Raw genomic sequence first — 27739 nt, 5'->3', positions numbered from 1 at the left:
TAACCAAGACACCACCAATGCAGACGCCTTCAGGGGCGGCTCCCCCACTGCTCTGCAGGCAGCAGGCCGGCCGGCCAGCCTGCCCGCTTTCCTCCATCTGTCTGTCCTCCCTGGGAGACTCAACGGGGCCCTTCCCACTGAATAAGCAGCAGGCGGAGGCTGTGCCACAAGCAGAGGCAGGCGAGCCAGCTGCCGGTCCTGACACCTGCAGGTCCAGGTGCTCCTGGTGCCGCTCACTCACCTGTACTTCAAGGGAAACAGGAGGGCAAGCAGGCCCCGGCAGGCATCCGTCAGTCTCTGGTAGCTGCTGGACAGAAACAGGATCTTGTGCTCGGTGAGGGCCGCACAAAAGAGACACAGCACATTGGTGATCCCTGGGGAAAGAGTTGAGGCGGCTCACAGGCGGCACCCCTCTGCTGCTCACTGCCAGGCCGGCCATTTCCGCAGCCCATCCCTGGGTCCGCTCTGAACGAGGGGGCGCGGGGGCCGTCAGAATCGGGAGGGGGGGCTCTGGGGCAGCTCCAGCATGGAGGAGGCCTAGGGGAGAATGGAGGCCCAATCCAAACAATCCACCCCAGCGCTGGGCCCCTCTTAAAGTGGGGTGGAGGGAAGCTGCCTGCCAGGAGCTTCTCCCACGTTTCTCCTCTTGCAGCTTGAGATCTCCAAAAACAACGGCTGCCCTCAGCGGACAGGAGAGAGAGACTGGCGAATTCAAGCAGGAGGAGGAGGAGCCAAGGAGGTGGGGGCTGGCCCTCTTCCACGGAAGACGTGGAGCCTTCTGCCCACCAGTGGGTGGGCACCCAGCAGACCTTTGCCGCTTGCAGGAAGAAGTCTGGGGGAAAGGACCTGCCTCAGGGACCGCAATACCTGACAGAACGCCTCTCCCGACATGAACCTACCCGTACACTGCGCTCAACATCTAAGGTCCTCCTCCGAGTGCCTACTCTGAGGGAAGCTCGGAGGATGGCAACAAGGGAGAGGGCCTTCTCAGTGGTGGCCCCCCCGACTGTGGAATGATCTCCCCGATGAGGCTCGCCTGGCGCCAACATTGTTATCTTTTCTGCGCCAGGTCAAGACTTTTCTCTTCTCCCAGGCATTTTTAACAGCATTTTAACAGCATTTAACAACGTTAAGTTTGTTTAATGGACCCCACAATTGTTGTTTTTAAATGGATACTGTTGTTTTTATACTGTTTTTTATGTGTGTGTGTGTGTGTGTGTGTGTGTGTGTGTTTTAAAATTGTATACTTTTAATGTTTACTATTTTAAAATGTTGTAAACTGCCCAGAGAGCTTCGGCTGTGGGGCGGTATATAAATGTAATTAAATAAATAAATAAATAAATTCCACAGGGGGGACAAGCAGGGGACACGGGAAGGGCTGAGCCAGGGGTCTCACCGAGCTGTCGGAAGAGAAGCGCCACGCTGCAGTTGCTGATGGGAAGGGAGTCATTGATGGGCGTCTGGATCACCTGCCTGTCGCCCGCGCCCAGAGAGATGGTCCTCTGCAAGAGACAAGTGACAAGGCCCACAGGCAGGACTCAGCCGTGGCTGCCTGACAGGCACAGAGAAAGCAGCAGGCACTTGCTCTGGAGCCGGCTCCTGGGAAACAAGCCCCTTTCCTCCATCTTGCCAGAGCAGCTGGGCTCCGAAAGCCATCTAGCAGGACTCCAGCAGGAGAGCGGAGGCGGGGCGCATCCCTCGCCCAGTGGCAGGCACCACGGGGAAGCTGCCTGCCTGCCTGCCTGCCTGCCTGCCTGTTGGGCCAACCATCAGCTGCTTGGAAAGGCCTCTGGCGGCTTGATCGACAGAGCCCTTGCACCAAGGGGAGGCACGCACATATACACAGAGAGAAAGAGAGGGCTCGCGCAGTCGCCCGGTGCTTCTGGGCACTGCTGCTGCAGCAGCAGCAACTCCCGGCCTCATCACCCTACAGCTCAAGCACCCTCTGTCCTCAGGAAAGCCCGGCTAGGAAGCAGGGCCCAGGGCCCTCCTGGAGACCCGTCCCCAGCCTCAAGCACGTAAGGGCCTCCGCCCTCTCTGCCTTGCCTGACTTTGTCCTCTGCCGCTCATCCGCTCCCTCCCTAACGCACGGGCCCCGCCACACATGCCATGTCGCGTGCGGAGCTGCACACTGGCCACTCCTGGGAGGGGCCACAGAAGTGTCTCAAGCCCCCAAAGCCTCCTCCCACAGAAGGAGGCAGCCCCGAGGAGAGAAAAGTTGTGCATACCGCTCCTTCGTCCTCCATGTCAGGCTGAGATAGAGACAGACAGAAACAGCACATCAATTAGAAACACGGAGCAGCACAGACAGGCGGCCGAGCAAGGGAGAGAGGCAAGCACGGAAAGCGGAACGCAGCAAGACAGCAGGACAGACGGCAGACGCCACAGAGGAACAAGGAGGGGCCGCCGGGCGGGCAGCCAGCCTGACTGCCACTGGGAAGGCAGGATCCACAAACCCCAAACCCTCCCCTCCCCCATTTCGCTCCCTCTCCCCACCCACAGTGCATCTTCTCTCCTTGTGGCCAGGAAGGGGCTGAGATGGCTTGCCAGAATGCTTCAGGCTTGGGAGAAGGCAGAGAGGGCATGAGAGGTGGGCAGGTGGGGGGGAGGCTGGCAAACCAAGCTGGCCAGCCTCTGGGACGGTTGGATGGAGCTGCTGGGAAATCCCTGCCATTCTCGCACCCTGACAGCCTTTGCCTGAGCCTCCCGTCAGACACTTGGGCAGCACTAGAGAACACTGTGCCAAGAGGAGGAGAGGAGGCGGAGGAGGAAGAGGAAGAGGAGGAGGAGGAGGAGGAGGAGGGCTCCTTCCCGGGCAGACCCAGCCTACAAGTGAGCTGGCCGGCCATTTCCCCACAGCCTCCCGTACTCAGCTGATCCTGCCACATCACGACTCTCCACTGAGCGCTCAAACCTTCCGGAACCTGAGCAAAGCCAGCCAAGGGGCCTGGAGGTGCCTGCCTCGGGGAGGGGGCAATGGAAGCCCCCCCCCCAGCACCCACAAGGCTCCACCTACCCTGGGAGCCCCCATGGCCCTAACGACATCCCGAATGAAAAGCAGCATGGAAAGCGGAACCCACCTGGGCGCCCCCAGTGATGGGGATAGTGCAGGTCAGGAGGTTCCCAATGACAGTCTCCAGGGAGGTGCCCAGTCCGTCCACGTAGATGGTATAAATCAGCCCCAGGCAGTTCTGCGGGTGGAACAGGACGATCTGGATTCAGGTGGAGCCATTTGCCATCAGCCCAATGGGCAGAACAGCAGTGGCAGCAGGTCAAGAGGAGAGGAGCCCACTAGCAGAGAGCCCCAGGCACACCCCGGAAGATGGCCTGGTCCCACCAGCTGCGGCAGGAGGCAGCCAGTCCCTGGCCTGGGGCCACCAGAGCCTCTTCTGCGAACCACGACTCAGACCCAGCAGCCAGAAGACTAAGGGAGCCGGTCTGGATGGGAGAAGAGGACCTTGAAAGAGAGGGGCTGGGAGGGAGGCGTGTGTTTCGCTGCTCTGCTAGGTGGAGGTTCAGGTGAGCCAATGGCAAAGAAAAGAGCTGATCGGCCAGAGGTCAGGTGGGGCTTCAGCTCAACATTTCAGCCCTCTGGGCTGGGAAGAGAGGCGGAGAAACCCCAGTGGGAGCAGGAGTCCTGCAGCCTCAAGCAGCCACCACAAGGGGGCACCCAAGCCATTTTCTGGGTCACAACCCGGTCAAGCCAACGAAGGCAATGCAGGCAGGCCAGGTCACCCGTCGGTCTCCTTGGCCCGGGCCGTGGGTTGCGCTGCTGCAAAACGAAGGCAGCGCAAGAGGGCTGGGCCCGAGCCACTCCTATGCAACTCTCAGGGTCGCTATGAGGCTGGGGCGGGCGGGGGGGCAGGGCAGGGGAGGAGCGAAACAGCTCTGAGCCACGTTTGGAAACGGGGGGGGGGAGTGTGCCCCCAACAAACGAAAAGGCTAGCCTGCTCGGGGTGCCTGTGCCCTCGAGGCCTCTTCTGGCTCTGAACCGGCCTCCGAGGGCCCCGGCTGGAGTCATTGCTGCTCGAAGGAGCTTCAAGTCAGAGTAGGACTTCCTGGTAATGGGGGCGGGGGGCAACGCTGATGTTCATCAAGTACCTGAAGACCCAGGACAGGTTTACCAAACCGTGATTTGCATTCCCACGAAAGAAAGGAAAGGAGGAACCCAAGACAGCAGCAGGCATCTGCATGCAAAGAGCAACAACACCCCATACGACAGTACAGGAGTACAAAGGATTCAAAAACGGAAGTGCCCAAAGGCTCTGGGATGATCTAAACCCAGAAGCGCCCCAATTCCCACGGAATGACAGCCTCGATCATAGGAGCCGGATGCTGAACGTTGAAAGGGAACGTGCTCTCCGCTGCTGGAAAGCGCCGCTGAAGCCTGGCCCAAGGCAAAGGAGTTCCCCGTGAAACTCCCACGCGTGGCGTAAGCCAGGGTCATATTCAGCCTCTGCCCAGAACTACTGCGTGAAACCAACACTAAGCGTAAGACGCTTTCAGTTATAGGCCATCGAAGCTGGGGGTGGGGGGCACCAGACTCCTCCCTCCATAATGCCCCAGCTCACAGAACTGGCACTTCCAGGGTGCAACCAGGACAGGCACTCGTAAAGAACGTTGCCTCAAGTGGTTCTGGAAACGCTGCCGCTCCGAAGCAGCAAGGCCAGAAGGGTGCTAGTGGCAGAGGCAGGCGGAGGCGGAGGCAGAGGCTTCGGTGGGAAATGACTGTGCTTCCCCACCCCTCTGCTCCCTCCCTCCCCGCCCCCCGCCCCCCTTACCCGGAAAACCTCGGCATGGTCCAATCGAGACACAAGCACCAAACTCTTGGGGGCAAAGAGCTGCGCTGGCTGGATGAGAGCGGTCACCATCTCCTCCTCCTCCTCCTCCTCCTCGTCCTTCCTCAAACGGTGCTGAAGCTGCTGGGAGAGAAAGGGGCCAGGTACTCATTCCGCAGCTGTCCACGCCAGGCTCGTGCCAGGGCTGAGAGGCAGGACCCTGCAGGAGAGGCCCTGCCCCCTTGCGGGGGGAGCAAAGGCCTCTTCCTTCCCATACACACCTGGCGCCCTACCAGGGCTGGCTAGAGGCCGAGGGAAGGGCCCCGCCTGCCCAGTCGATACGGTAGCCTCTCCTGCCTGCCCCCCCCGCCCCCGTTTACCTGGGCACTCTCAACGGCCTCCCAGAAGGTGAAGCAGGCGCAGTAATGTCGCTCCGAGTTGATGTCAGTCAGGACAGCAATGAAGAAGGTCGGAGGGTTCCTCTCGTTGAAAAGCTGCCATCCGCTTGGCTGGCAAAACTGCAACATGACAGACAGGCAGAAAGCCCAGGGTCAGCCAGGGCAAAGTGCCCACGTCCAGTGGAGCCAACAACACACACTCCTCCCTTGGGGGCCTGAGGATTCCCCGGTGGAGGCCCCAGCCAGCGACAGCAGAGCCCTCCGAGCCACCATCTGCCTCCAGCCAAGGGGTGGAGCGGCCGCCAGGAGGAGCCAGGCATGCGCGCACCACCAGCCCGGACGGAGCGTTAGACCTGGGAAAAGGGGCAGCCTCAGGCACTCTTGGCTTTCTCTCCTTTTCCTGCAGAGCTCCCAAGGGACGCTGGACCCAGTCCACAGCCACACGGTCCAGTCCCACGGCGCTGCATGAGCCGTCCTGCTGCCCTGACCCAAGACTCTCCTGCACTGCCTCTCCCTGACGGCAAGGCCCCACGACCGCCAGGGCGCGGCACAAGCTTAACCCGAAGGAACAGAGGGATGAGGACCGACTCCCGACCTCCATCTGATGCGTGCCACTGCCCCCCTCCTCCCATTAAAGCAGAGGTGGCCAAACTAGGCCCGGCTGCCTCCATGTTGTACCACCAATAAAGGAAGGGTGGAGTAGTGGTCTGCCACTGAATTTTGGTGTCAATTTATTATGGAGACTGAGAGCAAACAAATTTAGCTTGAAAACAAGCAGACTTTGTTAGTTCTAAAGTTCAGTAGCGGCTCTGGAGGCTTCAGAGAAATAGAGCTGTTTCAATCTAATTTTGTCTGTTCTAAGCCTCCGTAGTCATCTGCCACTGAATTTCAGCTGCTGCCCCCCCTCCCCTGGGCCCAGTTGCCCTCTCCTGCTTTGCGCAAACTAGCCCTAGGAACCAGCAAGCCAAGATGAGCCAGAGGGGATGTTGCTGAGGCGGCCACAGGGCCTCGCTCTGGAGAGAAATTCATCCCACCATGTCTCCAGCTAGCCAGGGGTGAAGGGAGGCTGTGAGGGCAGGAAGCTTCCCTGTCCACTCAGATGACCCAGCAGAACAGGCTTCGGCCACGCATGGGACTCCTCACTGCCACCCAGGACTCGTGGGGCTGCTCCTTCCAACTTTGGCTGGCATGTGACCCATTTCCAACATGTAACTCTTCAGGCCGCAAGAGCGCATGCCAAGGTGGCCAGGCCCCACATCTCAACCGCCCTTCACTGCAGCTGCATGAGCCAACATGCCCAGGCCGGCTCAGCCTGAACAAAAGCAGCCGCTAAAAGAAAATGCCCAACACTGCACTAATAAGCCGCCATTTATTAGTAGATCTATTACATTTATGTTTTTAATTGCCTTAAAACCAATTTCTATGCCACCAGTCCTCTTTTTTGGATTTCAAAGTGATCATCATAGCAAAAATACAGTAATACAATACTGAGCAAAATCTGTGAAAATTAACTTCCAACACATTGAAAGGGTAAACGAAAAATGCTTTTGTCTGGAGCTGAAAAGATCGTACATTTGGGGCCCAGTGGACTTCTCTAGGCGGGACGTTCCAGGTCCTGGGTTCCACCCCTGAGAAAACCCCTTCTCTTGCTGCTGAATATGGCACCTCCAAACAAAGAAGGCTCCTGAAGGAGGACTTCACCAGAGGATCTCCACACACAGGCAGACTGATGCTCCTTTAGGTATTCAGGTCCCAAACCCTTAGGGCTTTGAAGGACTAACACCTTGAACTGGGCCCAGAAACAAGTAGTGTCAAAATGGGGGTTCTAGGCATGAACCTACTCATGCCTGTCAACAATCGAGTGGCCACAGTCTGCCCCAGCTGAAGTAGTCTTCAAGGGCAGCTCAATGTATAATGCATTGTAGTAAACCAATTGTCAGGTTACCAGAGCATGAATGACTGTGGCCAGATTATCCCTGTCCAGGAATGGCAGCAGCTGGCAAACCATGCCACTGGGGTCACTTGATCCTACTCCACTTCTTTATGAAGATGGGGTCAAGCAGCAGTCTGTCAGGGTCAGGATCGTTCTCCCTAGTGTGGGGGACTGGGTTTCAGACTGTGAATCAGACTCAGAGGCTTTAGTGGAAGAACCAGACGTACGCCACGCTAGACAGGAAGTGGAAGGAGGAGATCCTCCGAGACTCTCCAGGAGTCAAGCAGGAATCTTCCCAGGAGCTTATCAGATAGGACACCCAAGCTCAGAGATCACTTCCTCCTCCCCACTGGGAACTCAGTCTCTGCTGGACAGGGAGGGAACATGGGAGTTGACAGACCCCAAAGCCTGCCACAGGGTCAAGAGGGTGAAACTGAGAGGAGGTGGTCTACTTGGGTGGCCACTCAGCAGAGGCTTCAATTTAAGGACCCTCCCTGAAGGAGGGACTCAGAAGAAAGTCTGACGGGCACTGCGGGGAAACTGTCTAGTCAGTTGATAGGCAACTGCCTTGCCTTGTTAAGCTAATTAAGCTCAGCATTCACACTGACTTCAGGTGTGAAGAGGTGTTTATTTACTGAATAAAGCTCTGTGGATTGCACCGCAGACTTCTTTATCATCTCATATCTCTGTGGGGAGGCTTAGGATCACAACACAGTCCGTCCACAGAACCAGTCTTGCAGGCCAGAGCAGAACCATCATATCATCACTATGCTTCCTACTCCCAAACTCATGAAGTCACTCCAGAGGGATGCCAGGGCCAATGGTATCACAAAACACTGAGAGATCAAGGAGAATGAACATGGTCCCCTGTCTAGGGTGGCCATATGAAAAGGAGGACAGGGCTCCTGTATCTTTAACAGTTGCATAGAAAAGGCAATTTCAGCAGGTGTCATTTGTATATATGGAGAACCTGATGAAATTCCGTCTTCATCACAGCAGTTAAAGCTGCAGGAGCTATACTAGAGTGATCAGATTTAAAAGAGGGCAGGGCACCTGCAGCTTTAACTGCTGTGATGAAGAGGAAATTTCCCCAGATTCCCCATATATACAAATGACACCTGCTGAAATTTCCTTTTCAATACAACTGTTAAAGATACAGGAGCCCCGTCCTCCTTTTCATATGGTCACCCTACCCCAGTCCCTCTTCTGATGGAGGTCATCCTCAGGCTGTTTCAGTGCCAAATCCAGGGCTAGAACCAGACTGAAATGGATCCAGATAATCCGTTTCATCCCTGAGTGTCTCAAGTAAAACCAGCAACACCTTAGGCACTTTTCCAAAAAGAGGGGTATTTGAAGTGTACTCTAAGGCCCTGGTCCTGAGAGTGGGAAAGCATAGTTTGGGGGTGGGGGGGGCGGCGATGAGCCCCAACCTCAGGAATTGATTGTAGCCTGAAAAGAAAACCATCACCAAATGCATGTGACTATGAACTGGGAAAAGGAGGCACTACTAACCACACTCCTGGGGCACTAGAAGCTATAACAATCTGCTTACTGGCCAAAGCATATTAAGCCAGCAAGCCACGAAGGAGCTATACATCCTAAGTACAGGACACTACCATGCTACAATCTGGACTGGCTGCCATTTGGTTTCTTCAGCCTGGTGGGATTCCTATCGAAGGCTTTAAATGGAGTAGAAGAACCACCAGGGAAACGGTCATGCCAAGGACCAGGTTTGAAAACACAGAGGCAGCATTTTTTGTGGAGGAATCGGGTTGATAGTGGAAGTAATACTTTGGATCAGTTAATAGGGTCAGATGACGGCTGGGTTCAGACAACATGATAACCAACGGTGGGTTAAATAGTTAACGGTGGGTTATTGTGTTGTCTGTCAGGACTTTTTCACACCACAGTTGGTTATTCGGCTGAAATAACCAATGTAAATAACCAACGTTGTGCAGAGTTGATTATTTTAACAAGAACAGGTTGCTTACCTATAACTATGGTTCTTCGGGTGGTCATCTGTGCAGTCGCACATCTGTGCAGTCTCACACATATTGTTTCGGGAACTTTCTATAGCTGAGAGAGTTTTGGGCAGCAACCCTCCCCGACCAACCTACTGCGCATGTCAGGAGGGTTCCCGCCCGTCTCCTCAGTTCAACGGAGACCCCATTGCGGCCTCAGGACTGAGGATGAAAAAAACCACCAACCTCAATGTTCAACTAAAATTTAGACACCAAGTGGGGAAGGAGGGTGGGTTGTGTGACTGCATGGATGACCACTCGAAGAACCATAGTTACAGGAAAGCATCCTCCCCCTCCCCCCCTCCTCCTCCTCCTTTTCTTCTTCTTCTTCTTTGTGGTCTCTGTGCATCACAGATATGGGCGATCAACAAGCTGACTTGCCAGCAGTGTCTTATTGCAGTGTAGCTGAGAGGAACGCTCTTCCAAAGAGCAACCTGCCCTTATCAGGCACTATCCAGTCTATAGTGTCCGATAAACGTGGTCGGTCTAGACCATCTTGCTACCTGACCCATCTCCGAAACAGGCACACCTCAGCCAAATGCTGTTGATGTCGAGACAGCCCTGGTGGATTCAGTTTAGCCAACTTATATGCTAAGCAGATTGTCTGCACCAGTCATGAAGAGAGCCTTGGCACAGTCACCGGCTGTCCCTTTTTATGCTCTCCATAGCAGAGGAACAGGCGGTGAGACTGTCTAAAAATCTCAGTACGTGCCTTGTAAAAGGCAAGTGCACACCTGACGTCCAGTGTAGGTAGAGCAGACTCTACAGGTGTAGAAGGGGAAGGAAAAACCGTTGGCAGCACCAGATCCTGATTTATATGAAAATCTGATATCATTTTCGATAAAAATTAAGTATCTGGACGTAACACCACTTTATCACGATGAAAAGTCAGATAGGGTTCATCAACCCTGTAAGACTATTTCTTCATTTGAAATTTTACTAATTGTGTGTAAGATTGGGGTTATAAAGGTTCGCTGGCATAACACAGAGAAAGAAGTTTTGGGGGCATAGAATGGGGTTGAATGGGTGTACAAGTGATAGGGTAATGCTTTTAATATTAAGGGAACAAGTAGGCATACACACACAGAACACTGTATCAAGGGTTTACATGATTTAATTTGGGTAAGGCCTGATAGAAAATGATTTGGAAATATGGTTTGATATTGCTCAATGATGTTACTCATAAAGACTTGCAACTTGGTATTGCTCAAGAGACATGTACTAACTAGGGGAAGGGTCCAAGGTGAAGGACAGGTGAGGTTGTGGTTAGAAAAACAAGAGCCAGATAACCACAAAGCTCAGCAATACTACAAATGAGAAGGATCTTGGAATTGTTGTAGAACACAAGCTGAATAGGAGCCAACAGTGCGATATGGCTGCAAAAAAGGCAAATGCTATTTTGGCCTGCATTAATAGAAGTATAGCTTCCAAATCGCATGAGGTACTGGTTCCTCTCTATTCGGCCCTGGTTAGGCCTCATCTAGAGTATTGCGTCCAGTTCTGGGCTCCACCATTCAAGAAGGATGCAGACAAGCTAGAGTGTGTTCAGAGGAGGGCAACCAGGATGATCAGGGGTCTGGAAACAAAGCCCTATAAAAGAGAGACTGAAAGAACTGGGCATGTTTAGCCTGGAGAAGAGAAGATGGAGGGGAGACATGAGAGCACTCTTCAAAGACTTAAAAGGTTGTCACACAGAGGAGGGCCAGGATCTCTTCTCGATCCTCCCAGAGTGCAGGACACGGAATAACGGGCTCAAGTTAAATGAAGCCAGATTACGGCTGGACATCAGGGAAAACTTCCTGACTGTTAGAGCAGTATGACAGTGGAACCAGTGACCTAGGGAGGTTGTGGGCTCTCCCACACTAGAGGCCTTCAAGAGGCAACTGGACAACCATCTGTCAGGGATGCTGTAGGGTGGATTCCTCCATCTTCTTGGCAGTCGTTTTAGCTTTCTGTACGGAGTCCATGGCCTCATCTGTCTTAGCGTTAAACAAACCTATGCCATCGAAAGCTAAGTCCTCAATCTGGGACCTAGCAGCCCACAGCCCAGCGTGCCGCCTTAAAGCAACTGTGCCTTAACCATCAACTTCGCACCATAACCGGCTTGGTGTCGAGCGGTGTTTATTTGCTGTTTTGCAAAATACACCAGTTCCGTTTGGAAGAATCCGGCCAGTTCCTTGTGATCCTCACTCAGGTGGCCACACACATTTTATCCCATAGGAAGAGCTGATATCTGGTCATAGTGACCTGGTAATGAGACAACTTTAAACTCAAGGATGCAGACGAATGTCTACGACCCATTAAATCTAATATACAACCCTCCTTATCCACCAGAGCTGTATGTGGACGTTGGGAACGACCCTGTGCTGATTCAATAATTATCAAATTTGGCTGTAGGTGTACAAACAGGAATTCTGCATCTTTTTCTAACACTTTGTACATGCTTTCGAGCCGCTTAGAGGTAGGCGCTAGAGACGCTGGAGATTTCTAAGATTGCTGTATTGTCTGCAGTAAGATGGGTATCAGCGGAATCGCAACTGGCATCACAGTCTCCTTTTGTACAGTACCAAACACTGGATCGGTGACCTTTTGCACCAAGTGGTGGGTCTCTGTGCCTAAGGACTGTGTCATTCTTTGAATCTGGTCAGAACATGGGAAAATGGCTGCGGCCTCCCTTACCAGGTTGTTCTGAAAAGACCCTTCGTTTTTGCAGACAGTTAAGCCTTGCCAATAAACACCACCTGGGCCATTATCAGAAGCTGCTGGAAGGGCCAGGCTTCAAGGCCATCAATTATGAGAACATGGACTTCAGCTGAGGATGGTGAGAACTGTCTCCCCTTGGGACGGAGGGAGGGAGGGGGAAGCCAAGGAGCAGACTGTTCTCAGATTGGTGGAGCCAATCACCCCACCCACCTGAGTTAGGGGGATAAAGAAGAGTTAGTATCACAGAATCATAGAATCGTAGAGTTGGAAGGGACCTCTAAGGCCACCGAGTCCAGCCCCTTGCTCAATGCAGGAATCCACCTTAAAGCATCCCTGACAGATGGCTGTCCGGCTACCTCTTGAAGGCCTCTAGCACCCACGACCGCCCTAGGCCATGGGTTCCATTGTTGTACTCTAACAGTCAGGAAGGTTTTCCTGATGTCCAGCCAGAAACTGGCTGTTACTTGAGCCCATTAGTCCATGTCCTGCACTCTGGGATGACACTGCAAGATGGTGGCACTTTTGACGAAGTGCCCCATGATATTCTTATTAACAAACTAGCTAAATATGGGCTAGATGGAACAACTATTAGGTGGATTCAAAGTTGGCTACAGAATCGGACTCAAAGAGTACTTATCAATGGAACCTTCTCAAACTGGGGAGAGGCAACAAGTGGAGTACTGCAGGGCTCAGTCCTGGGCCCAGTGCTCTTCAACATTTTTATTAATGATTTGGATGAGGAGGTGCAGGGAACGCTGATCAAATTTGCAGATGACACAAAATTGGGTGGGATAGCGAATACCCTGGAAGACAGAAACAAAGTTCAAAGTGATCTTGATAGGCTGGAGTGCTGGACTGAAACCAACAGAATGAAATTTAATAGGGATAAATGCCAAGTTCTACATCTAGGAAATAGAAAACAAATGCTCAGTTGCATGATGGGCAATACTTGGCTCAGCAATACTACAAACGAGAAGGATCTTGGAATTGTTGTACATCACAAGCTGAATAGGAGCCAACAGTGCGATATGGCTGCAAAAAAGCAAATGCTATTTTGGGCTGTATTAATAGAAGTATAGCTTCCAAATCACGTGAGGTACTGGTTCCTCTCTATTTGGCCCTGGTTAGGCCTCATCTAGAGTATTGCGTCCAGTTCTGGGCTCCACAATTCAAGAAGGAAGCAGACAAGCTAGAGTGTGTTCAGAGGAGGGCAACCAGGATGATCAGCGGTCTGGAAACAAAGCCCTATGTAGAGAGACTGAAACAACTGGGCATGTTTAGCCTGGAGAAGAGAAGATTGAGGGGAGACATGATAGCACTCTTCAAACACTTAAAAGGTTGTCACACAGAGGAGGGCCAGGCTTTCTTCTTGATCATCCCAGAGTGCAGGACACGGAATAATGGGCTCAAGTTACAGGAAGCCAGATTCCAGCTGGACATCAGGAAAAACTTCTTGACTGTTAGAGCAGTACGGCAGTGGAACCAGTTACCTAGGGAGGTTGTGGGCACTAGAGGCCTTCAAGAGGCAGCTGGACAACCATTTGTCAGGTATGCTTTAGGGTGGATTCCTGCACTGAGCAGGGGATTGGACTCTATGGCTTTATAGGGCCCTTCCAACTCTACTATTCTATGATTCTATGGAAAATCTTTAGTAGACATTGGAAGAGGGTTAAAGAGGGTTAAAGACCTTGCCTACTTCAGGAAGCAGGCAAGGTCCTCTATAGTCTGGGTGCGCCACAGAGGATGCCGGAACTCTTCTCACAGCGTGCCATGCTTCCACCCCAGGCAGGGCACAGAGAAGGGCACTCCACCAGGTCTTGGGCAGTGGGCACAGCAGCCCTGCTCAACTGCATCTGCTGCCTTTGATCCTCCAAGAGAAGGGAAGCAAATGCTGCAGAAGGGAAATGTCCCAAGCACTTACTGGGATGGAGACCTGGCCGCTGTGGCTTGTTGAGCTGAGCAAAGCAGCACAGAGGCCTTGCCCGTGCTTCCTCTCACCAAGGCACTCAATGGGGAGGGGGAGGGCAGCCAGAGGCAGAGCTGAAAGGGTAAACTGTCTCACAAGGAGAAATATGGAAAGCTTTGATCAGCAGGGAACTTCATTGGCACAAAAGTTTACAGCCGCCAGCCCATAATCAGAGACTCTGGAAATAGGACTCGGGTATATCTGGCATCTCACATGGAATCTAGCCACTTGAAAAGAATGCCAAAGACCTCAGCTGTCAGCAAAATATTTATTTATTTCTGTATTTATAGGCCGCGTTTCAGGGTTACCTCTCTCAAGGCGGTTTGCAACATATCTGAACAATCTATAACATGTTATAAACCATAAGTTAAAATACACATCTAAAAATCATACAGCCGCAGCAGCAGCAGAGAAAAGTAGCAGCAGAATAAAAGAGATAGCTAAGAGCCTGTTTCCTAGAGGGGCACATAGTAGCTCAGCGGTAGAGCCCTGTCGTGACACCAAGCCCTCCCGCCAATGCAAGACAATAAATACCTCTGCTGTGACTATTCCATCCCAATAAACATCGCTTCACACCTGAAGGGAGTGTGGATGCTAGGAGCTGTCCTCTAAGGTTTAATTCGGCTCACAAAGCAGTTGCCTTCAACTGAAGCAGGGCCGTTTCCTGCAGTCTAACAGGCACTTTATCTCAGAGAAGGTCTTTTGGGAGAAGCGTCTCTCTCGCGAGCCTCTACCCTAAGGGATCGCCTCCCACCTCCTCTCAATTCCGCACGCTTGCCCCTGAGGCGGACTCTGGGGTCTATCAACTCCAATGTCCCCTCCCCCTCCAGCAGAGGCTGAGTTCCCAGGAGTCGGGGGGGGGGGGAGGGAAGAATGGTCTCTGAGCCTTCGTCATTCGTGGCAATAAGCTCCTGGGGAGATTCATCCTTGACTCCTGAAGAGTCTTAGAGAATCTCCTCCCCCCACTTTCTGTGTTGACTAGTGAGCTTCTGCTTCCTGTGATTCTGAGTCCGCATGATCCACCCAACCCCGTTCCCTGACACTAGGGAGAACAGGACTGATCCTGACAAGCACCTGCTTTGCATACAAAAGGTCCTAAATTCAATCCATGGCATACCCAGGCAGGACTGGAAATACTCTTGCCTGAAACACTGCTTTCTTCAGTTCATTCCCTGTGCCTGTCTCTCAAAAAAAGCAAACTGGACTCTTGATTTTATTTTTAGGACTCTGCAACTGCAGTAAAAAAAGAAAGTGTTCTGGCCAGCTATGCTCCAGGGCTAGAAAGGAGCCAAGAGAAAGTTCAGATACAGGAAACTGCAGGTTGGTTAGCTTAACATATGTTCTAAGTAAATTAAGAACATAAGGGCCATGCTGGATCAGACCAAGTGTCCATCTAGTCCAGCACTCTGTTTGCACAGTGGCGAACCAGCTGTCAACCAGGCACCCACAAGCAGGACACGGTGCAACAGGACCCTCCCACTCATGTTCCCCAGCAACTGGAGCACACAGGCGTACTGCCTCGAATACTGGAGATAGCACACAACCATCAGGGCTAGTAGCCATTGACAGCCTTCTCCTCCAGGAATTTATCCAAACCCCTTTTAAGGCCATCCAAACTAGTGGCCATCACCACATCTTGTGGTAGTGAATAGTTTAACTATGCACTGTGTGAAGAAATATTTCCTTTTATTAGTTCTGCATCTCTCACCAATCAGTTTCATGGAATGACCCCACTGGGTTCTAGTATTATGAGAGAGGGAGAAAAATGTCTCCCTATCCACATTCTCCACACCATGCATAATTTTGCACACTTCTATCAGGTCTCCCCTTAGCCTCCTTTTTTCCAAGCAAAACAAGCCCAGCTGTTGTAACCTTCCCTCCTTGGGGAGATGCTCCAGTCCCTTGATCATTTTAGTTGCCCTTTTCTGCACTTTTTCCAGCTCTACAACATCTTATTTTTTAGGTGTGATGAACAAAATTGTACACAGTATTCTATGTGTAGTTGCACCGTAGATTTGTATAAAGGCAGTATTTTACTGGCAGTTTTATTCTCAATCCCTTTTCTAATAATGCCTAACATGGAGTTTGCCTTCTTGACAGCATCCACACACTGGGTTGACATTTTCATCAATCTGTCCATCACAACCCCAAGGTTTCTTTCTTTGTCGGTAAACACCAGCTCAGATCCCATCAGGTTATACTTGACGTTGGAATTTTTTGTCCCAACATGCATCACTTTACACTTGCTTACACTGAGAGTTCTTCTGCCAGTTCCTTTATTACTCTAGGTTGAAGTTCATTGGGCCCTAGAGATCTGAACTCATTCAAAGAAAATGCTGGTTACTTATCTGTAACTGTAGTTCTTCGATTGGTCCTCTGTGCATCACACTTTATGGGCTCTGCACCTGCGCAGAGCCTCAATTTGGGAATCTTGTAAGGCTGAGAACTGTTTCAGCAGGGACCCCACCCAACCTGCCATTAACTGCGCATGTCCAGCTGGGTTCCTGCCTCTCCTTCAGTTCTGAAGACTGCTGAATGTGCCCTCAGAGCCGAAGGAGGATGTGGTCTGACTTCGGAATGGAGCTGTCGACACCAAAGCAGGGACAGTGGGTGTGTTGTGTGAGTCCACAGATGACCACTCAAAGACCTACAGTTATAGGTAAGACAGCACTTCCGAACTGGCAGTCTTTTCTGGCATAGACATCAAATCTGTAGTGGGAGATGATGTAGACGTTCTCATCCACATTGTTGCCTTGCACAGTTCAGTTAGTGGGACTGTTTTGCGAAAAGCCATTGAAGCAGCAATCCCTCTTGTGAAGTGTGCTATGATCCCTGATGTGTTCGAGATGTGCTACTTCATATGCCAGGTTAAAAGTACTTACTACCTATGAGACAAGTCTCTGAGCGGGGTCTGGGAGGCCTCTCTTAGAGCCTCCGTAGCATAAGAAGAGACGTTGAGATTTACGGAACGATTCAGTTCTAGCCTTGTAGAAGGCCAACGCTCTTCTCACATGCAGCATAGCTTCCAATGGGGACGATTTTGGGGGGGGGGGGAGAGAACGCTGGCAGAATGATGTCCTGATTGATATGGAAGTCTGACACTAACTTAGGTAAGAACGCAGGACAGCCTTATCCCTCTGGAAAGCAAGGTATGGGGGGGGGGGTCAACTCTTAGAGCACATAGCTCTGACGCCCGTCTTGCTGATGTGATTGCAATGAGGAAGGCAACTTTGAATGACAGAGGACGAATGTCGGTGGTAGCCATGGGTTCAAACGGTTTTGTGGTCAGAGCATTGAGATCCACTGAGAGACTCCAGGTGGGGACTGGAGATGGTGTTGGTGGGGGCAGATTTTTTATTCCGTGGAGGAATTGGCGGGATAGCGGATGTGTGAAGACTACAGAGTTCTGGATTGGAGTATGGTGTGCCGAAATGGCAGCTAAGTAACCCATACTGATGAAAGTTTTAGGCCTTTCCTGAATAAGGAATGTAAAAAGAGTAGAACAGTCTCGATGAGCCCTGTAATAGGGTCGAAGTTATGCTTACTGGCAAATTTGGTGAACAATTTCATTTTATTTCCATAGGACCAGTGAGTCGCTGGCTTCCGGGCTACTTCTAAGACAGCCTGTAGGTCATTTGCAATGACTACTGAGTGTGCTATGAGCCCTGCGGTACCCCACTCATTACCTCCCCCAAGTTTGAGAAGGTTCTGTTGATAAGCACTCTTTGAGTCCAATTCTGTAGCCAACTGTGAATCCACCTAATAGTTATTCCATCTACCCAGTTTTAGCTAGTTTGTTAATCAGAATATCATGGGGAACTTTGTCAAAAGCTTTGCTGAAGTCAAGATATATGACGTCCACAGCATTCCCACAGTCCACAAAGGTTACCTGATCAAAAAATGAGATCAAATTAGTCTGACAGGATTTGTTCCGGACAAATCTATGTTGGCTTCTAGTAATCACTGCATTGTTTTCAAGGTGTTTACAGATTGACGTCTTTATAATCTGCTCCAGAATTTTCCCAGGGATGGATGCCAGACTGACTAGTCTGTAGTTCCAGGTTCTTCCTTTCTGCCCTTTTTGAAGACAGGGACAATGTTAGCCCTCCTCCAATTGTCCGGCACCTCACCCGTCTTCCATGATTTTGCGAAGATAATAGACAAAGGTTCTGAGAGTTCTTCCGCTAGCTCCTTCATTACTCTAGGATGTAGTTCATCGGGCCCTGGAGATTTGAACTCATTCAAAAAAATTAGGTGTTCTTTGACCACTTGTTTATCAATCTCAAACTGCAATCCTGTCCCCTCAACTTGTGCTTCGCTTTTTCCAGGGGGTCATAGACCAGCTTTTGGGAGAAGACGGAGCCAAAGTAGGAATTGAGCACTTCAGCCTTTTCTTTGTCATTCGTTATCAATTTGCTATCCTCATTAAGCAGTTGAACCACCATTTCTTTCCTCTTTTTATTACTCACGTATCTGAAGAAAGCTTTTTTAATTGCTTTTAGAATCCCCACCTGTCTGTACTCTTCTTTTGTAGCCTGGCCTGCCTTCCACTTCCTAGCTTTTTGTGGAGCCACATTGGTTTCTTCTGTTGTCTTCTATCTTTTCTCCTTGTTGGAATTGTTTGTAACTGTGCCTTTAAAATTTCTTTTTTTAAATACTCCCACCCATCTTGCACTCCTTTTCTCATTAGGGTGACTTGCCAAGGGACCTTACTTATCATGGTTCTAAGTTTATTAAAATCAGCTTTCCTAAAATCCAGAGTGCATATATGGCTACACTCAGCTTTCGCCTCCTTTATAATCAAGAATTCCAGTATGACATAATTGCCTTCCCCCAGAGTTCCCATAACTGCCACTTTATCCACTAAGTCATCCCTATTGGTCAATATCAAGTCAAGGATTGCTGATCCTAGTTCCTTCCTTCACTTTCTGTAGGAGAAAGTTATCACCCACACGTCAGGAATTTCTTGGAAGGGCTACTTTTGGCAGTATTTGTCTCCCAACAGATATCAGGGTAATTGAAGTCCCCTGTCACTACTACAACAGACTTCCTTGAAACAATGGCAATTTGTTTCTCAAAAGTTTCATCCTCATCTTCTCCTTGATTGGGTGGTCGGTAGTAGACTCCGATTATCATGTTCTTTTTATTCCTTGCCCCATTTATTTTAATCCAGATGCTCTCGATGGGGCTCCCATTCTGATCCGCCTGTATTTCTGTGCAGGGATAGGTATTTTTAACATATAGTGCAACTCCGCCTCCCTTTCTATTTCTTCTGTTCTTTTTGAACAAGTTATATCCTTCAATTGCTATATTCCAGTCATGGGAGTCATCCCACCAAGTTTCAATTATACCTATCAGGTCATATTTGCCTTCATGTAATAAAAGTTAAAAGTTCATTCTGTTTGTTTCCCATACTCTGGGCATTAGTATACAGACATCGAAGACCATGTGTTTTATAGTCTGGCTGTGTTCCTACATTGTTGCGGACACTATTTTTGGGCACTATTGGAGCTGTTCTCTGTACTGTGGTGCATGAGCCGTCATCTCCCACCCCTGTAAGATTCAGTTTAAAGCCCCTCTGATCAAGTTCTTCATGTTGTAGCCAAACAGATTCTTTCCAGCCCTTGTGAGGTGCAACCCATCCCTTGCCAGCAGTCCATCTTCCAAGTAGCGTAGCCCGTGGTCCCAGAATCCAAAACTCTCATGTCGGCACCACTTTCGTAGCCAGTCGTTCACCCAGAGTATTTTTCTTTCCCTTTCTAATCCTCTTCCAAGAACTGGGAGGATGGATGAGAAAACTACCTGGGCCCCAAAGTTCTTCAGTTTCCTTCCCAGAACTTCAAAGTCTGTTGTGATTTCTTCGTAGCTCCGCTTGGCAACATCATTTGTTCCCACATGGATGAGAAGGAAAGGGTATGTGTCCGTGGGCTTTATGAGCTTCGGTAACCCTTCAGTCACATCTCTAATCTGTGCTCCAGGGAGACAGCACACCTGGCGAGTCCATGGGTCTTCACGACATACTTGGGTTTCAATCCCACGCAGCAGGGAGTCTCCCATGACTATTACTCTTCTCTTCTTCTTGCTTGACCAACCTTCTGCCTCTTGTTCACTGTTGCATGGTGTCTCCTGTAATTCTTCCTCTGCAAACTGTCCTCCAGTCTTATCCTCCAGTAGCTGAAAGCGGTTGCTTAACTTTAATGGTTCCACTAGTGCAGAATGCCTTCTAGTTCTTCTGCTCCTAACTGTCACTCTTTTCCAGGGAGTGTCACCATGCCTCTCAATGCCTGCTTAAACATGTGCTGAGGACTGGCGAGTCAGTACCCACAGGTCTCCATAGTCAAAGGCAATGCCTTCGTCCGTCATTATGTTTCTGACATTATTGTTGTCTGTACCAAGAAGAAGGCAAGGATCATTTGGGCTGCTGCAGTGCTGCAATCTCTTCTTTCAAAGGAGCAATCACCAGAACAATAAGCCAGTTCAGGCTGGCACTGAGGCCTATTCCACAGCCTAGAGTGAGAGCAGTAAGTTTGCTGTGTTGTACCAGCACCCATCTTCTTTGCTGAGGGCTTTATCTTATAGACATGACCTAAAGTATCGCCTATCATTGAGTTGAGTAGAGCCTATCTTCTATATGGGATCAAGCTTCTTTGCTAAGGCCTAAATTGTAACCATACATGCCCTGACAGGGTGATTGCCCCCACCACAGACTTTGCCCTGCAGTGTGCTATATGCTTAGCTAAGTTGGCTTGTTGCTTGGCTAAGGCAACAGCTTCATTCTGAAAGAGGTGGACAATTTCCTTCTTGTCATCTCACAAGTATTTAGAGAGGCAGACTTCTGCCACAAAAACAACCGGTATCAACCCATACATGCTTGGCCATTTGCGATGCTGTAGAATAATTTCTGCATCACATCACATCCAGTCCTGGTCAGTCGAGGCTGTGTGAGGCTTTGAAGAAGCCTTATTGTGGTGAAACCCAGTGACAATAGATGTTGGGGGTAGATGTTGGAAAAACGTACAGTATTATTATTATCTCTTTTCTTGCTCCTGGCGGTTTTTCAAGAAGGACATGATGGGCTTTACCAGGTCATGCTGTATTTAACTGATTCAGGAATTTCCTGGCAATTGAGCATGTTTTAAGTATGTCTGCTTTCTGAATGTTAGTGTGGATGTATTTGGGTAGGCCCAGTTTCTGAAGGTTTTCTGCATAGATTTTTGATGTTATGCTGGTGACTGATGGAAGAACTGTGACCTTTTCCTGTTGCCATAGTTCTTTAACTTCCATGGCCAGTGATGTATATTTTCCTCTCTTTTTCTCTTCCTTTTCTACAACATTTTTGTCATTAAGTATTGCTATGTCAATGAGTTATGTGTGTTTTTCTTTTTTGTTTATAACTGTTATATCTGGTTGGGATGGAGAGCAAGAGTATTGACTGTTGTGACTTGAGTAATACAAGTCGGGTGAGACCCTTCTAGAATCTGGCAAACAACTGTACTATGGTGTTTGTATACATGACACCGACTCGAGGCAGTTCTTGACGCTTAACAGGGGGAAGCAAAGATTCACTCATTTCACCTTCAGATGCAGAACCAGCAATATGGACCCAATCTGATGCGACTGGAGAAACCCATGGAAGATTTAGCCACACGGGGATCGGTGAAATGAAGAGTGGCAGTGGCGGTAGCTGAAGTGGTTCCTGCTGGGGAACGGGACTATCATCCTGCAAAACAGGGTAAAGCAAAGGGTGTCGGCGAACATACATTTCTGTCCAACACCTTTGACTTCTTTTTCTTTTTTGGCTCAGCTGTTAAATCGAAAGCTATAGAATGTTTGGATATGCCCTTCTTCAGGGTAGAGCAGCCTGGTGGTGACGACAGGTCTTGAGGAACAAGCACCAGCTGTTGCAATGCTGATGGGACCATGGTGGCAGTTGGAACCAGGCAGTTGGAACAGGGCTCTCCCACACTAGAGTCATTCGAGAGGCAGCTGGACAGCCACCTGTCGGGGATGCTTTAGGGTGGATTCCTGCCTTGAGCAGGGGGCTGGACTCGATGGCCTTGTAGGCCCCTTCCAACTCTGCTATTCTATGATTCTATGAACAAGGATGGTACTGAAGCCAACAACGATGACAGAGCCATCGTTTAGAGAGCCATCATATTCGGGAGGATTAAGAGCATTGCCAAAGCACACATCTGGGGGGAATCTCTGAAGCAAAAAAAGATGTTGGATGGGCTGAGGCTTTATGAGGAGACAGGAGCAAAACTTAACATTAATAAGGTCCGCCTGGCGCCTACACTGTACTCCTTTCGTCGCCAGCTGAAGACCTTTTTATTCACTCAGTATTTTAACACTTAATTTTAACTTAAATTTAAATTATACTGTTTTAACTCTGTATTTTAACCTTATATCAATTTTGCTGCGTGGTTTTATACTGGTTGTGCTTTTTATATTGTATTTTGTATTTGTATTTTTAACTTGTTGGTTGTTTTATGATGATTTTAATTTTTGTGAACCGCCCAGAGAGCTTCGGCTATTGGGCGGTATAAAAATGTAATAAATAAATAAATAAATAAATAAAATAAGTCCTAGAGCAGCAAGAGGAGGAGAGCTTCACAGAGTTTGGCCCTGGAGACTTCAGACCAAGAGCTCTGCCAGAAAACATTGTGCAGCTATTCAGACATTTTCATAGAATCATAGAATAGCAGAGTTGGAAGGGGTCTACAAGGCCATCGAGTCCAACCCCCTGCTCAATGCAGGAATCCACCCTAAAGCATCCCTGACAGATGCTTGTCCAGCTGCCTCTTGAAGGCCTCTAGTGTGGGAGAGCCCACAACCTCCCTAGGTAACTGATTCCATTGTCGCACTGCTCTAACAGTCAGGAAGTTTTTCCTGATGTCCAGCTGGAATCTGGCTTCCTGTCACTTGAGCCCGTTATTCCGTGTCCTGCACTCTGGGAGGATTGAGAAGAGATCCTGGCCCTCCTCTGTGTGACAACCTTTTAAGTATTTGAAGAGTGCTGTCATGTCTCCCCTCAATCTTCTCTTCTCCAGGCTAAACATGCCCAGTTCTTTCAGTCTCTCTTCATAGGGCTTTGTTTCCAGACCCCTGATCATCCTGGTTGCCCTCCTCTGAACACGCTCCAGCTTGTCTGCATCCTTTTTGAATTGTGGGGCCCAGAACTGGACGCAGTACTCTAGATGAGGCCTAACCAGTGCTAAATAGAGAGGAACCAGTACCTCACGTGATTTGGAAGCTATACTTCTATTAATGCAGCCCAAAATAGCATTTGCTTTTCTTGCAGCCATATCGCACTGTTGGCTCATATTCAGCTTGTGATCTACAACAATTCCAAGATCCTTCTCATTTGTAGTATTGCTGAGCCAAGTATCCCCCATCTTGTAACTGTGCATTTGGTTTCTATTTCCTAGATGTAGAACTTGGCATTTATCCCTATTAAATTTCATTCTGTTGTTTTCAGCCCAGCACTCCAGCCTATCAAGATCACTTTGAAGTTTGTTTCTGTCTTCCAGGGTATTAGCTATCCCACCCAATTTTGTGTCATCTGCAAATTTGATCAGCGTTCCCTGCACCTCCTCGTCCAAATCATTAATAAAAATGTTGAAGAGCACTGGGCCCAGGACTGAGCCCTATGGACAGAAAATATTTGTGGAAAGAAGAAAGACAGAGGGGTGGGAAAACACAGGAAGGTTGCAAGTGAAAGACGACGTTATCTGGATACTTGAACAATTCTGTGAAGCAACACGATACAAGCCTTGTCTGGAAGCCTGATCTGTTTAATTTATGTGCTATTCCATTTTCTCTTCAATGCAATACACTGGGATGAGAAAGGAAGGAACTGGGAAAGCCAATAACTTTTGACCAGCAACCGCCTAGAGATGTGAAGGGCCGGAAAAAAATTCAGGGGGGAGGGGGAACGGGTTTTTTCAAAAGGCTTTTTGGGGGCGTTTCTGAAAAAGTGGGGGGGAAATGGATTACGGGATGTTTTATTTTAGCATGATGAATAAGATGTTCATGTCAAGGTGTTCAGATATTTTTACTTCTCCAAATGATTTCTAAAAACAGTATCAGATTATTAGAATTTCTGTGAACTGAGGTCAAGCAAGTCCTAGGTTGCAAACTGAGACTACAACTCTCATATGCAAGAGCAAGATGCATTTCTGCCTCTAGGGGGCAGCACTGCCACTGAAGCAGAGACTGGAACTGATAGTGATGGCTATAGCTCAGGAAATGAGTCTGATTAAAATTCATGCGTATTCATTGAATCTTGGTCCCCCCTTTTTCTCAGTTCTTTTTATGGCAATGGGTGCTTTATGTCACTTGACACTGTGGAGGACTAGCGGAGACATAAATAATTTTCTTTGTTACTAATGTTGGTGGTTTCTTCTGTTGTTGTTGTTTTAAATTGTTTTTGGCCTGCTCCTCATAAACTGGCAGAACCAAAGAGGTTCAGGAGCTTGTAGCTCCATTTGTCACCATTTTTTTAAAAAAATAAAAAATAAAAAATAAAAAATTAAATTAAATTTGTAATAATTGTTTGAATACACTGTACTTTTAATATAACAAATGTAATAATTTTATGCTGAACCAACTTGGACATAATTACATTTTATGTTCCTAAAGTAACAAAGTGACTTTCAATCTGTAAAAAGTGCTAATATTGCATTATTTCAATTTTTCCAAAAATTTCAGTCCCCGCCCCCCGAAAAAACAGGAAAAAAGTTGGGTTTTTCCATGGCTTCAAAATTTCTGTAAATTTTACGTCTCTACGACTCACACTCAGCAGCCTACTCACCAGTTCAATGCCCTGTGGAAAAGGGTTGTCCTCCCAGTCCTTCTCTGGAAAGCGTTGAAGTATTTGCCCCTGACCATCTCCGCTCCCTGCAGGTGAAGAGGCAAGCAACAAGATTCAGATGAGAGCCCTTCAGCCTCCTGTCTCCTAACTACCAGATTCACTGACTCCCCATGAGCAGTACCAGGGCACCTAAGCAGCTCTGAGTGGCACGACCCACCCTGAAAGCGAGGGCTCCTGGCCTGGGGCACAAAAGGCAAGGCACGCTCGGCTAGCTGGAATGATTCACTTTTATTTGTTACGTATTTGTTTGTTGCATTTATATCCAAAGAGATCAAGGCTGAGAATCAGTTACCAAGCGGACTTCAGGGCTGACTGGGGACGTGAACCGGGTTTCCACAGTCCCAGTCCATCGCTCTAACCACTACTCTAACCTCTCTCTGCTTTGTAACCTCACAGAGTACAAGCCCAACAAGGAGGGGCCAAGGCAGAAGACAGAGTGTAGCCAGAGGGCCAAATCCTGCCATTGCCACCACTTATCCGCCCCTAACACTGCCCCTCACAACTTTCTGGAACACAGCAGAGTGGCAAAGCCTCTGCCAAGGCAAGACCGCAGAGGCATGACCCAGGGAAAACATTTCCACCTCCACAAGACAGGTTCAGTTGCTACACCACGCGCACCCCCTGGAGGGATAGAAAAGCAAGCAAAGCAGAAGATGTGCTGACCACCTGCTCATGGGCACCTGGCTCATTGGTGTCCTCACCTACCAGCAGGTTAGGACATCCAGCACAGTGAGTATATCCAGACTCAGACAAAGGGGTTGCTCCCCACCACTGTATCTGTAAAGGCACCCACCCTCAAGAGCAGTGGTGTGCAACATCACAGCCCATGTAGCTACCAGGTTCCCAGGGCCAGGTGACTGTCGACTATAATTACTGGGAAAGCCAGCACGTGATCAGTAGGGTTCATCTCAGCCAGGCATGCATCCAAAGCTTGTTGAATTTGGAAGGGCTACTGATGTAATAACTTCCCCCAGTAGAAGCCCTGGCTGGCAAAGGCTCTCGTGCATGAAGAGGCTCCTTGATTCGTTCTGGCCTACTAACAGATGGCACGTCCTCTTACAGAAAGTATCAAGAAAGTCTCTTGAAAACCCACCTTCACTCAATCTAGAAAATATTCTTGAGTCAGCACTGACATAAAGCACACCAATGTTATGTTTAAACAGGAGAGAATGCAGTTAAACCACAAAGAACGGTGAACCACCCAGATGCACACTGGCAACTGCTATTCATTCTCATCCGGCGGACTTCCAGAATTTAGAGACAGCAGTTATCTTTTCTTGTCTTTCATAGAATCATAGAATAGCAGAGTTGGAAGGGGCCTACAAGGCCATCGAGTCCAACCTCCCGCTCAGTGCAGGAATCCACCCTAAAGCATCCCTGACAGATGGTTGTCCAGCTGTCTCTTGAATGCCTCTAGTGAGGGAGAGCCCACAACCTCACTAGGGCCGGATCTACACTATTGCTTTAAAGCGCTTTATAACAGTTTTATAGCGCTTTAATGCAATTAAAGCGCTTTATAACTGTTATAAAGCGCTTTAAAGCAGTAGTGTAGATCCGGCCTAGGTCATTGGTTCCATTGTCATACTGCTCTGAGAAAGTTTTCCTGATGTCCAGCCGGAATCTGGCTTCCTGTAACTTGAGCCCATTATTCAGTCCAGTGACCTTGAGCTGCCTTGAGCTCCCTATGGACAGGCAAAGCAGAAAAGCTGACCTAGGTGAGGGAACACGTCTTCCTTCCATAACTGAAACGCAGTGGTCCCACTTCAACTCCAGGTCATTCCAGGTGGAACCTCCACCTGGCTGCTTTCAGCAGTCCTCCCACCCTTCCTACAGTCTCCCTATTGCCCCCATATAGATTTTTCTTTTCTTTCTCCCCAGTAGCCTGTCTTAGATGATTACTCACCTAGCTAAGGCTGGTATGTTTACCTACAAGTGTGTTTTTATCACCTTTTCTGATATGCAAACTGACCCCTATTTCCTTTGCTTAACAATATCTGTTCCTTTAAATAATCTCCCTCTTCAATTAGCTGTTTTAGCTCCTCAAAAGCTGTGCTTTTGAAATCAAATGCCGTAAGTTGTGCTTCTCCTTCTTGCTACCCTTCCAGTTCTATGAAACACGCTTAACTCCCAAGCACTTGAGCCAGTGACTGTTTCATTCATTATGTCTCATGACTGAAATATCTTGGCCTGGCACAATCATCCACAATACATGAGGAGGCACTTAGCCAGCAAGTCCTGTACAAACCAGGTCAACAGACAACTTAGTGGAAGCATTTATAACCCAGCATAGCCCAGGAATAGCTGGGGCACACCACTGGCTGCAGCATTTAATGCCCAGCCAGCCTGTGGCAGGGAAATTAAAGTGCCCTATAATTATGTACCAGGTCCAGAAACCAGGATTTACATGAAAACAAGTCCATCCACCCACCCAACCAAAGGAAGTCGCCTTTCCTCAATCTTCACAGTGGCCATGTTCACAATCCACTAAAGAGAATTAAGCTGCCGTTTGGGCTTGGGGTACCAGAGCCAGTGGCCAAAGCCCAGACCACCAAAGCCAGCAACAGATGGGCCAGCTGTCTTTAGGATTTGCAGCCTGAGGAATGGAGTGTCTCCGCCGGCAGGGCTATTTTGGGCAACAAGGCTGGCTTCCACCACCCCTCTTTTTGCGAGCCACCCAAAGATCTATTTCAAGGACTGAGCAAGCAAAGATGCTACTTTTAGGCTCTCCAGGCCCAAAAGGGAAAGCCACCACCAGCAGACATAAACAAAACCCAATCCAGCTGGATGCTGGCAAGGCCTCTCTGCCTGGAGACTCCCAATCTCCAACATGGTCCTGTGTGCCTGCTGGGCAGAGTCATCAGTGATAACAATGGGAAGCAATGCCTCTTTATTAAAATGCTACGTTGTACACAGAGCTTGGACTTCCCTCTTTCAATATACTTCACAGTTTAAGAACATAAGAAGAGCCCTGATGCTGGATCAGACCAAGGGTCACACAGTGGCCAACCAGCTGAAGACCAGGAACCTACAGAAGCAGACATGAATGGAACAGCACCCTCCCATCCAT

General features: G+C 49.3%; 1 protein-coding gene across 5 annotated transcripts in view; it reads right to left on the bottom strand.

Moving 5' to 3' along the window:
* Window positions 1-27739, bottom strand: part of SBF1 (SET binding factor 1) — a 105852-nt gene that overhangs the window by 40573 nt on the left and 37540 nt on the right. For all 5 annotated transcript variants that reach the window (XM_063134439.1, XM_063134441.1, XM_063134442.1 and 2 more), the window contains exons 2-7: window positions 24613-24698; window positions 5159-5296; window positions 4782-4919; window positions 3081-3191; window positions 1397-1502; window positions 242-374 (exon numbers count right to left, since the gene is read on the bottom strand). In XM_063134439.1, the coding sequence (XP_062990509.1) occupies window positions 242-374; window positions 1397-1502; window positions 3081-3191; window positions 4782-4919; window positions 5159-5296; window positions 24613-24698 (712 nt within the window). The remainder of the gene's footprint in view (window positions 1-241; window positions 375-1396; window positions 1503-3080; window positions 3192-4781; window positions 4920-5158; window positions 5297-24612; window positions 24699-27739) is intronic.

The sequence above is a fragment of the Elgaria multicarinata genome, chromosome 9 (genome assembly GCF_023053635.1).
Source record: "Elgaria multicarinata webbii isolate HBS135686 ecotype San Diego chromosome 9, rElgMul1.1.pri, whole genome shotgun sequence".
Classification (NCBI taxonomy): Eukaryota; Metazoa; Chordata; class Lepidosauria; order Squamata; family Anguidae; genus Elgaria; species Elgaria multicarinata.
The sequence above is the reverse complement of the archived record's forward strand: the minus strand, read 5'-3'. Positions and strand labels throughout refer to the sequence as shown.